At 55.7% G+C, this 11,645-nt stretch overlaps 1 protein-coding gene across 1 annotated transcript; it reads left to right on the top strand.

Annotated features, from left to right (window-relative positions):
- Window positions 1–8,758: 8,758 nt before the first annotated feature.
- On the top strand, window positions 8,759–11,430 carry NRTN (neurturin). The gene is made up of 2 exons (XM_059489576.1): window positions 8,759–9,008; window positions 10,800–11,430. Exons 1-2 carry the CDS (start codon window positions 8,780–8,782, stop codon window positions 11,246–11,248), a joined length of 678 nt encoding a protein of 225 aa, XP_059345559.1. The 5' UTR covers window positions 8,759–8,779; the 3' UTR covers window positions 11,249–11,430.
- The last annotated feature ends 215 nt before the right edge of the window (window positions 11,431–11,645 follow it).

The following is an 11,645-nucleotide window of genomic DNA, read 5'->3' as shown; positions in this document are numbered from 1 at the left end:
GGATTTGGTGGCTGTGTTCCAGTTGTAATCGGTGCTTTTGTGGCAGCAGGAGCAACGATCCCAATCTGGAGCCATGGGATGGGAAGGGCAGAGAGGCCACAGCTCTGCCTGGATATCGGCCACACCGATATCCAGGGTGGGAGCAAAGAGAAAATTCTGCTTTTTAGGAAATCGAGTGGCTCTTCCCAGTGGAAAACCTCTCATCCCTGAGCGTCACTATAGGACACAAAACAACATGATTCAAACTTGCTGCTCTTTCTAAGGTAAAAAGGGACCTTTATTTTTCTGACTCCAACATTTACGGATTTCCCAAAGTGACAGTGGATTGGAGGGTGACAGTGCCACCTCTGCAATGCCACTGGACAAACCAACAGCCCATCAAATTTCTCCTCCTCCATAAATGAATGCACAACAATGAGTTATTTTCATAAAAGTGCGTGAGGAGGTTCGCTGCAAGAACGCAAACATCAGAAGGCTCAGAAAATCTTAAAAATTCAGGGATCCCAGCAGGTTTTCCCTGCAGGGACCGGAGGGCTCAGGCTCGTGTCCCTGTCCCTGCTGTCACCATCTCCACGTGCAAAGATCCACCTGAGCCAACCTGCTGCCCTTTGGGGACCCTCCAGCTCTCCCCATCGCCTCCAGCCCCATTTCCCCTGGGAGGAATCGTGGATTTGTCTTTACAGACAAGCTGGGAGATAAAACCAGCACTGGGAGATAAAAGAGACAATGGGAAGGATTCCACTGATTGATGGATGGAAAAAGATATTTGCTTTTACAAGTAAACTTTGGGGTTTGCTGATAAATGAAATTAGACATTGAAAGATGTAAGAAACAACGGGGGAGAAAATCTCCTCAATTCTATGAGAATTAAAAATTAAAAGGGAGGGTTGTACATTAGAGGGGAATCTTTGGTATCAGGTGTATTGGGGAGTCTGTACCTCTCAAGTACCTCAGAAATGGGGAAAAACCCCTAAATTCAGTAAGAATTAAAGATGAAAAGGTAGGGTTATACATTAGAGGGAAATCTCTGGTATCAGGTGTATTGGGGAGTCTGTAACTCACAAGTACCTCAGAAATTGGGAAGAGAGAAGGGAAACGCAGAGATTTGGGTTAAAAGGGAGGCTGCATCCTCCAAAAATTTGAGAGATCAGGAGAATGCCCCACGGCCTCTCCCTTTATTCCAATAAAGGACTCCTCTGTCTCCTTTTCGGACATAAACCTCTGGTGTTTGCGGGTTAATTTTCGCAACACCCCCAAGCATCTCGCAGCTCTGCAATGCCCCTGGCTGCAATCCGCGTTCGCAGCTCTCTGCCGCTGCCGGCCCGGCCGGAATTCCTCCTCTGCAGCAGCTCTAAGTGCTTCAATGTGTTGGCCGGGGTCGGACAGTAAATCCTGACGGGATCCCGGGCCAAACCTCGCGGCGAGGCTTTAGCGCAAATTGGATTTGCAAACCCCGCTCGGGGCTCGGTGCCCTCAGCAAAGCGCTCTAATCCCCGGCAGGAGCCGGGGGGAATCTGTGCGGCCGGGAATGAGGGAGAAGAGAGGGGAAAACGGGGGGGAAATCCCGGCTGGGCATCGGCATCGCCGGGGCTGCCTGCTGGGGATGCTGTGGGTGCGGATCCCGAGGGGATGGATGCGGATCCCGAGGGGATGGATGCGGATCCCACAGGGATGGATGCGGATCCCGAGGGGATGGATGCGGATCCCGAGGGGATGGGTGCGGATCCCGAGGGGATGGATGCGGATCCCGAGGGGATGGATGCGGATCCCGAGGGGATGGATGCGGATCCCACAGGGATGGATGCGGATCCCACAGGGATGGATGCGGATCCCGAGGGGATGGATGCGGATCCCGAGGGGATGGATGCGGATCCCACAGGGATGGATGCGGATCCCACAGGGATGGATGCGGATCCCGAGGGGATGGATGCGGATCCCACAGGGATGGATGCGGATCCCACAGGGATGGATGCGGATCCCCCATCCTAGCCCTGCATCCCGCAGGAGTGCCGGGTCTGATTCCCCAGGGATGAGAATGGGAATTGGTCAGGTGGGAGCTGGAGGGATTGGGACGCACCATGTCACAGCGCACCTGTGGAAAAGGCAGAGGTGGGACCCTGTGAAAATCAGGAATCAATACCTGGATATTTCCCTGTTGGAACCCCAGGAAAATCATTAATTAATACCTGGATATTTACTAGGTGGAACCCCAAGAAAATCAGGAATTAATACCTCTATATTTCCTAGGTGGAACCCTGGAAAATCAGGAATTAATACCTGGACATTTGCGTGTTGGAACCCCGGAAAAATCAGGAATTAATACCTGGATATTTCCCAGGTGGAACCCCGGGAAAATCAGGAATTAATACCTGGATATTTCCCAGGTGGAACCCCGGGAAAATCAGGAATGAATACCTGGATATTTCCCAGGTGGAACCCCGGGAAAATCAGGAATCAATAACTGGATATTTCTCAGATGGAACCCTGAGAAAATCAGGAATTAATAAACACCTTCAAGGTGTTTTTCCAAGGGGGAAACTGAGGCACCCTGAGGCACCGTGACCCCCCAAGGGATGTGGGGAATCCACAGCGGAGGAAACCCTACAAACCAGCCAAGCTGTGCTGTGGGAGGTGACCCCTCCTGCCTGTGGCCTGTTCCTCCCTCCCTGATCCCACCGAGGGCTTTTCCTTTCTTGGAAAAAAGGAGATTTTTGCCCCCAGCGCAGCCGTGGCAGCTCTCCGATACCAGCGGTGTCGAAACGGGCCCAGAGCAAAGCACATCTGGGGCCTGGGCTCCGAATCGCTGCCAAAATTTAAGCTTTTAACCCTCTTTCCCGAGGCACTGGGATTGTTCAAACAAGCCACAGTAATTAGTTTCCTCTGACAAACCGCCCCTTTTTGGCATCGGGAGGTTTATTAATTCCGGGGAGGGGGGGGGGCGCCGCTCCGCATCCAAAAATAATTGACATTTAGAGTCCAGGTTTTGGCACGAGAGGGAAAATTCGGGCTGGAGAAGCAGCACCAGGCGTGCAAAGATTGGCACAGCAGCACCCAAAGGCGCCCAGCAGCGGCCGGGGGGCCCTTGGCCGGTGTTATCCCTGATTTCCTCCGTGGCCACATAAACCATGCTGGTTTTGGTGGCATTTCAAGCGATGTAATTTGATTTTCTCTGCCCTTCAGCAGAGGGGATCTGTCTGCGGGGAGTTTTCTTGCAGACATCCCCGCTCGGTTTCGGTGTTATTCACCTGGAGCCGGGCTCTGCTCCCGCTGCAGCCCTCGGGCAATGCCCTGAAGGGTTTTATCAGTAATTAATCTCTAATTACTCACCTCTTCCCGAGAAGGGCGGCTCTTGCTGCTGCTTAGACCTGACGGAATCCGCTTAGGGAGGGGTTTGGGTTCTGCTGCAGCCGCGGTGACCTTGGCAGGGCTGCGACACCTTGAGGGGTCAATGGGGACACTGGGCTGGGAGCACAAACTGGAACAGAAACTGGGGTCACAAACTGGGAACACTGGGCTGGGAGCACGAACTGGAGCAGCACAAACTGGGAGCGCAAACTGGGAACATAAACTGGAACAGAAACTGGGAGCTCAAACTGGGAGCAGCACAAACTGGGAGCAGCACGAACTGGGAGTGCAAAATGGGAACACAAACTGGGAGCAGCACAAACTGGGAGCGCAAACTGGGAACACAAACTGGGAGTGCAAAATGGGAACACAAACCGCAACACAGACTGGGAACACAAACTGGGATCACAAACTGGGAACACAAACTGGGAGCTCAAACTGGGAACACAAACTGGGAGAACAAACTGGGAACACAAACTGGGATCACAAACTGGGAGAACAAACTGGGAGCACAAACTGGGAGCAGCACAAACTGGGAGCACAAACTGGGAACACAAACTGGGAGCAGCACAAACTGGGAACGCAAACTGGGAGCAGCACAAACTGGGAACGCAAACTGGGAACACAAACTGGGAGCAGCACAAACTGGGAACACACCCACCCCACAACGATTTTTGGCTGCTTTTTAGCTGCAAAGCGAACAAATCTCCCCGAAACGTGCGGGGTTTGATGATGTGTGTCAGGGCTGGGCGGTGTCGGGGGGCACATCCCGGCCAGGTGTCCCCCCGGGCCCTGCACAGACACCCCCAGGTGTCCCCGGGCCGGGCTGGGTGACACTGCAGGGGCTGCGCTGCATCAAACCCCGCTTGTATTCGCTGCTGATTTATATTGCAGCTGCATTCCCAGCCTGCGGCGGCATGGAGGGGGAGCCGCGGGAAGCCGGGGCGTGCAGCATCATTATCTGCCCTTGCAGGGACGGGCCGAGCCCAGCCTGGGCTGAACCGGGGCTGAACTGGGGCTGAACCGGTCCCAGACTGGTCCGGGCAGGGGTGGAAACCCCCGCGCTCGGCCCCGCTCTGCGGATCCCGCTAATTAATGACATGAAATAATGACATAATAATGAAAGCCCACGCGAGACCTCCGGGGAAGGAATCAAAGGCGGCTCCTCCGCAGCTTCCCAGGGCATGGACCCATCCCCGCGGGCCGGCGGCTCCCAGCGCCGGGGCGGATGGAGGGAGCGGGGACCCCGCGGGACGCGGTGAGACCCCTGCCCCGGGGATTCCCTGCACGAATCCAGCCCCAAAATGGGTCTGGGGGCAGCTCCTGGGGGTGGGGGGGACACAGGGGGGTCGTGGCCGCGGGGTCTCTGGTTTGGGGCCATCGGAGCTGTGCTCCTTGTCGGGGTTTCCATCCCGGGGGATTTGGTTTCTCCCCGTGCAAACCGGCTGGGCTCGGGCGCAGGATGCCATGCAGGGATGGCTCAAGGTGCCCCTGGGCCCTGGCACGAGTTGGGATTTTCCTCCTCTGCGCTCCTTTCCGTACTGGAAGAGCTTCCAGACCCCTCTCTGGCAGGATTTGTTCTGTTCCAACAGGAACTGTTGGGATTTGGGAATTTGGGATGGGGGGCCCTGGGGGTCCCATGCAAAGGTGATGCCCTTTGGTGTCTGGGATGTGGAAATGGATGGGGCAGTGTCCCCAGATCCCTGCCTTGTCCTGGTGCCTCCTCCTTTGATCTGGTTTGGCTCTGCCAAATCCAAAATGAGGGAAAATTTCAAACTGGGTTGGGTGGGACTTGGAACAGCCTTGGAGAGTGGAAAGTGTGGAAGGTGTAGAAGGTGTGGAAGGTGAGGAAGGTGTGGAAGGTGAGGAAGGTGTGGAAGGTGAGGAAGGTGTGGAAGGTGAGGAAGGTGTGGAAGGTGTGGAAGGTGTGGAAGGTGTGGAAGGTGAGGAAGGTGTGGAAGATGAGGAAGGTGTGGAAGGTGTGGAAGGTGAGGAAGGTGAGGAAGGTGAGGAAGGTGTGGAAGGTGAGGAAGGTGTGGAAGGTGTGGAAGGTGAGGAAGGTGTGGAAGGTGTCCCTGCCCGTGTCAGGGGTGCCACTGAATGGGCTTTAAGGTCCCTTACAACCCAGACCAGTCTGGGATTCCGTGACTCCATGGAATGGTGGGAATGTGGATGTGGCCACAGCAAGAGCTGCTCTGTTGGCTGGAAGCTCCCCAGGCTTCCTCCTCCAGCCACGACTTGGCGTGGCCACCACCCCGGCACCACTCCCGGCACCACGGGGTGCCCTGGCCCATCCATCCCCATCCCACAGGCTCGGCAGGGGAGGCTCTTCCTTATTATTCCCACCGTGTTGAGGTTGGGTTTGTTGCTCTGCAGCTGTTTGGAGAGATGTAAACCAAACCCGCCGTAATTCAGCCCGAACGTAAATGTCATGGCAGCGTGGGAACGAGCGAGGGCTTGGCCGCTCAGCCTGGGGCTCTGGGAGTGCTGGAGCTGCTGCTGCCCCACACCAACCACCATTCCACCTTCTCCTCCATCCCACTGCTTATCCACCATCCCACTGCTTATCCACCATCCCACCTTCTCCTCCATCCCACTGCTTATCCACCATCCCACTCCTTATCCACCATCCCACTCCTTATCCTCCATCCCACTCCTTATCCACCATCCCACTCCTTATCCACCATCCCATCTCCTTCTCCTCCATCCCACCTCCCTCTCCTCTATCCTGTTTCCCTCTCCTCCACCCCTTTTTCCTCTTCCCCATCCCACCTCCTTCTCCACCCTCCCATCTCCCTCTTTTCCATCCCATTTTCCTCTCCCTTGTCCCATTTTCCTCTCCCCATCCCACCTCCTTCTCCACCATCTCCCCTTCCTCTCCACCCTCCCATTTCCCTCTCCACCACTCCAGTTCCTTCTCCACCACCTTATTTCCCTCTCCCCCATCCCATTTCCCTCTCCACCCTCCCATTTTCCTCTCCACCACCTCATTTCCCTCTCCCCCACCCCATTTCCCTCCCTGTGCTCCCACCTCCCCCAGCCCCTCCCCAGAGCAGCAGGGCTGCATCCCAGGGCTGGGGCTGTGCCTGCTTTGTGGTCGGCCCTTTGGGGGGCTCTGGGGGGAGCTGGGGCAGAGCTCTGGAGCTGCTGGGCTGGGTTTCACCGAGGCAAAGCAGAACCATGTGTCCCACACTGCGCTCTGGCTCTGCTCGGGGGGACTGGGGAGAGCTGCAGGGGGAGGAGGAGGAGGAGCAGGGATGAGCTGAGAGCAGAGATGGAGATGGGGACAGGGACATTTCCCCTCCTTTGCGCACCCACTTGCTGTCAAAAGAGCAGGGAAATCCAACAGGTCCACCCCCGATCAGGGTTTGGGGCTTTTTCCCCTTTCAATGTTCCTTATTTTGGGGCCAGTTTTGGCACTTTGAGACCAGTTTGATCCAGGGGCGCTGCAGGCTCCAGTCCTCCCAGTTCAATCCCTAAGAAAGTACTTTGGGAGCTTGTGATAAGTTTTGGGGGAGGTCTGATGCAATTTTGGGATGGTCTGAAGAAATTTTGGGGGAAAATCAGAAGGAATTTTGGGGACACTGTGAGGAAGTTCTTGGGGTAAAATCTGAAGAAGCTTGGGGGAAAATCTGGAGGAATTTTGGGGACAGTCTGAGGAAGTTTTGAGTGAAAATCTGAAGGTGTTTTAGGGACAGTCTGAGGAAGTTTTGGGGTAAAATCTGAGGAAGTTTTGGGGAAAATCTGGAGGAGTTTTGAGGACAATCTGAGGAAGTTTTGGGGTAAAATCTGAAGAAGTTTTGAGGACAATCTGAAGAAGTTTTTTGGGGAAAATCTGAGGGTGTTTTTCTTATGGTCTGAGGGAGTTTTGGGGAAAATCTGGAGGAGTTTTGAGGACAGTCTGAGGCAGTTTTTGGGGAAAATCTGAGACAGTTTTGGGGAAGATCAGAGGCCGTCTAGGGAGCAGTCTGTCTCTCCACCACCCTCATCCTCTCCAGGACAGCCCAGCCCCATCCTGTGAGCAGGACCAGGCGTTGAGCCGGAGCTGCTGCTGGAGGAGCAGCCTCTGGAGCTGCTGCCCATGGAAATTGTTTAATTCCTGCGGGATGAGTCATGAGGAGCCGGGATTTCAAAGCAGCTTGGCTCCCATGTAAGGCGCTCAAATAAACAGTGTGTGGCAGGTGGAAGCTCTCTCTGATGTCCCATCAAGGCCTCTGTCTTTCCAAGCCCTTTGTGCTGCCAAAAATCCTTCGGCCACACCGTGGCTCCATCCATTCTTGAGGCTGGGCTCTGGAAAATAATGAATCAATGCCCGGAAACATGAATCGACGGAAAATTTATGGCACACTTAGAATATAATGTCTTTTGGGTCCTCTGCTTTGAAGCATCAGCACCGAAAGTTTTGGCATCTCCTTCTTTCAACCCTTCAGCAAGGAGGATTTAGGGGAAAAAAAAATTCACTTTTCTCCCTCTGTGAGCTTTAAGGAGTCTGTGGATATTGGGAACAAATCCCAAGAGTCTGCTGGAAAAACTGGGAGTGGGGTTGAAAAATGAGAGGGATGGGGAAAAGTGAGAGTGTGAAAAGTGAGGGGCACCAGAGAACCCCAAACACTCCACTTTTTGTGAGCAAAAACATTTGCTGGATTTTGATTTATCAGGAAAAACAAGTGGAAACGCCGTCATCCCTGGAAGTGTCCAAGGCCAGGTTGGACGGGGCTGGTCTGGGGCTTTTTAGAGCAAAAAGAAACCAACAGCAAAGCCTGGAATAACTTTGTTGTTATTGTTTTGCACTTTGGAGCCGGGATTTGAGTCTTTCGAAAGGTCACAGGCGAGTGGGTGGGGGCCAGGATTGCTGGCTGCCGGAATGGGAGGCTGCTGTTTTATGGGACGTGCAGCGAGGCTGGAACCGCTCTCCTAAAGTTTTATGGGGCTGCAAGAAGCCAGAGGCCCTTTCTCAGGTGGGGGGATCGAGTGTCACAGCCCTGCTCCGGCCCAGAGCAGGACAAAGGGGGCTGAGCCCCCCTGGGTGATGGAGGTTGTGGCATCCCCATTGTCCCCATTGGTGCCACCTTGGTCCTATTGGTGCCACTTCATCCCTATTGGTGCCACTTCATCCCTATTGGTGCCACCTCATCCCCGCTGGTGCCACCTCGTCCCCATTGGTGCCACCTTGTCCCCATTGCCACCTTGTCCCCAAGGCACCTTTTCCATGGCCATTCTCCCAGCCCAGGCCCCTCGTGCCTCAGTTTCCCATCTCAGCACGGTGCTGGTGTTGGGAAGGGAGGAGCTGGAGCCAAGGGGGTCCCAGGGGAAGGATCCCCCATCCTGACGTGAGGGAGGGAGGGAGGTGAGGGGCTCTGGGGGCTGGGGGCACACATTAAGGATGTTTGTTTTGCCTGTTTTGCAGAGTTTCAATGTTCTGACTTGCTCTAAGATGAAGGTATGGAAGTTTGCAGCCATTGCATCGATGCTCCTCAGTTCCATGTTATCCATTTTAGTTTGTAGAGACATGTTCAGCGGAAGCCGGGAACTCAGCCCCTTGCCTTCCTCGCCGTCTTCCTCACGGGATTCCTCTTCTTCCTCTTCTTCTTCCTCCTCCTCCTCCTCCTCGCTGCGGAGATCCCCACGGGCGCTGCGACGCCACGGCTCTCTGCTGGCCCAGTGTAAGCGCTGCTCCTCCAGTCTGGGGTCACTGTCCCCCCATCCCAGCCCCACAGATCCCCCAAATCCCTCTGGGGTCACTGCCTGCCCTCTCCTGCATCCCAACATCCCCTTTAGGAGGGTTTAAACAAGAATTTGGGGCGAGCAGGAGGCACTGGGCACAAAACTGGTGTGAGCACAGCAGCTCTCCACAGAGGGGAACTCAAACAGCTCAGTTCCTGCAAAGAAAAGAAGCTGCTTTTATTCCCTTCCAAATGGTTCTTTTTTGGTAATTTTTTTTTTTTTTTTTTGTGTTCAGTGCTATTTTTTACAAATGGAAAATGTCAAACAGGAGCTGAAGATGAGGGCACGGCAGCAGCTCCCCCTGCTCACCCCTCAGCGCTCCCTGAGGGCTGGAAATCCCCACGTGTTTGTTTTGATTCCAAACCAGAGGAACTGCTTTTTTTTGGGTGGAAATCTGGAAATCGATGACAAGCTGTCAGATCACGCTTTCCTCTGCCTTTCCTGTGCCTCCTGCAGAGCTGAGCTGGAATAACCCTGGATTTAGGGCTGGCACAGAGGGATGGAGTGTTGCCAGCAGTGCTGGGCACAGTTTGTGTGTTGGTGCTGACCCTGGGGTCTCAGGGGCTCTTGGGGGTCCCAGACCACAGTGGAACAGTGCAAATAGGAAATTTACTGGGGCTTCTCCCCAAATCCACCTGCCCCAAGGGACCTCCATCTTAGGAGACCCACTCCAGGGGATTTTCATTCTGGGGATGTCCTCCCACCTCAGGGAGTTTCCATCCTGGGGATCATCCATCCACCTTAAGGCACCTCCATCCTGGAGGATCCTGAGATCCTCAGCCGTGGAGGATTTCCCATCTCAGGTGGCCTCCATCCAGGTGGATGTTAACCCACCATGGGAATCTCAATCCTGGGAGTCATGAACCCCAAGGAACCTTTTTCCTGGAGGGATTTACCAACTCCAAGGAGTCTCCACCCTGGGGGATATCCACCCACCTCAAAGGCACCTCCATCCTGGGAGTCATGATCCCCAAGGAACCTTCTTCCTGGAGGATGTTTACCAACCCCAGGGAGTCTCCATCCTGGGAGATGTCCACCCATCCCAGGGAATCTCCATCCTGAGGTTACCCATCCACTCCAAGGCACCTCCATCCTGGGGGATGTCCATCCACCCCAAGGCACCTCTATCCTGAGGTTATCCACCTGCCCCAGGGAATCTCCATCCTGAGGGAATCTCCATTTTGAGGTTATCCACCCACCTCAGGGAATCTCCATCCTGGGGGAATCTCCATCCTGAGGGAATCTCCATTTTGAGGTTATCCACCCGCCCCAGGGAATCTCCATCCTGAGGGAATCTCCATCCTGAGGGAATCTCCATTTTGAGGTTATCCACCCGCCCCAGAGAATCTCCATCCTGAGGCAATCTCCATCCTGAGGGAATCTCCATTTTGAGGTTATCCACCCGCCCCAGGGAATCTCCATCCTGAGGGAATCTCCATTTTGAGGTTATCCACCCGCCCCAGGGAATCTCCATCCTGAGGGAATCTCCATTTTGAGGTTATCCACCCGCCCCAGGGAATCTCCATCCTGAGGGAATCTCCATCCTGAGGGAATCTCCTTTTTGAAGTTATCCACCCACCCCGGGGAATCTCCACTCTGACATTATCTACCCACCCCAAGGCCCCTCCATCCTGGAGGAACCCCAGATCCCCACCCATGGACGATCTCCCACCCTGACCCAGCCCACCCTCCACGAGGACACCCTCTAACCGCGTCCCCTCCTCCTGCAGACAGCGCCTTGCTGGAGAGCTACACGGAGGGCGAGATGCGCCAGCTGCTGTCGGCGCTGGTGGAGCGCTACCGCCAGGCCGTGAACTCGGGCGGGCACGAGCTGCCGCTGTTCCCCCGCGCCGGCGGCCGCCGCAAGCGCGCCCGCGCCCGCCACAAACCCTGCGAGCTGCGCGAGCTCGAGGTCAGCGTCAGCGAGCTGGGCCTGGGCTACGAGTCGGACGAGACCGTGCTGTTCCGCTACTGCAGCGGCACCTGCGAGGCCGCCGTGCGCAGCTACGACCTCTCCCTCAAGAGCATGAGGAGCCGCAGAAAGATCCGGAAGGAGAAGATCCGCGCGCGGCCCTGCTGCAGGCCGCTGGCCTACGACGACGACGTCTCCTTCCTGGACGCCTACAACCGCTACTACACCGTCAACGAGCTGTCGGCCAAGGAGTGCGGCTGCGTGTGACGCGGGGGACGGCCGCGATGGAGGCCGGGGCGGCTGCAGGAGGAGAGACTGAGCCGCTGGCGTGTCCCTCGGTGTCACCGTCACCGGACTAGAGACGTGGCCGCTGCCATGGTGGGGTGGCTGGAGGGGTGACGGTGGCTCTAGGCTGTTGTCCCCTCTGTGGCGGCCCAGTGCCTGCTGAGGTGACAGTGGGTGTGCATCATGCCCATGGGCTGCACTGCGTGTCACAGGTGTCACATATGTCACGCGTGTCACGCGTGTCACAGGCTACATTACCTGCACAGGGGTGGTGCAGCGCAGGTGTCTCTGGCATGAGGGACACACACAGATGCCAGGGGGTTCTGTGTCAGGGTGTGGCACAGGGGTGTGGCACAGGGGTGTGGCATGTGCAAGGGGT

Source organism: Ammospiza nelsoni, chromosome 27, assembly GCF_027579445.1.
Source record: "Ammospiza nelsoni isolate bAmmNel1 chromosome 27, bAmmNel1.pri, whole genome shotgun sequence".
Taxonomy (NCBI): Eukaryota; Metazoa; Chordata; class Aves; order Passeriformes; family Passerellidae; genus Ammospiza; species Ammospiza nelsoni.
Note: the sequence above shows the minus strand (reverse complement) of the source record. Positions and strands in the feature narration are given on the sequence as shown.

Excerpts from the sequence above, each read along its gene's own strand:
- NRTN (XM_059489576.1), top strand. The coding sequence starts at position 8,780 with ATGAAGGTATGGAAGTTTGCAGCCATTGCATCGATGCTCCTCAGTTCC. Across the intron at positions 9,009-10,799 it reads CGGCTCTCTGCTGGCCCAGT|ACAGCGCCTTGCTGGAGAGC; the intron begins GTAAGCGCTGCT and ends CTCCTCCTGCAG.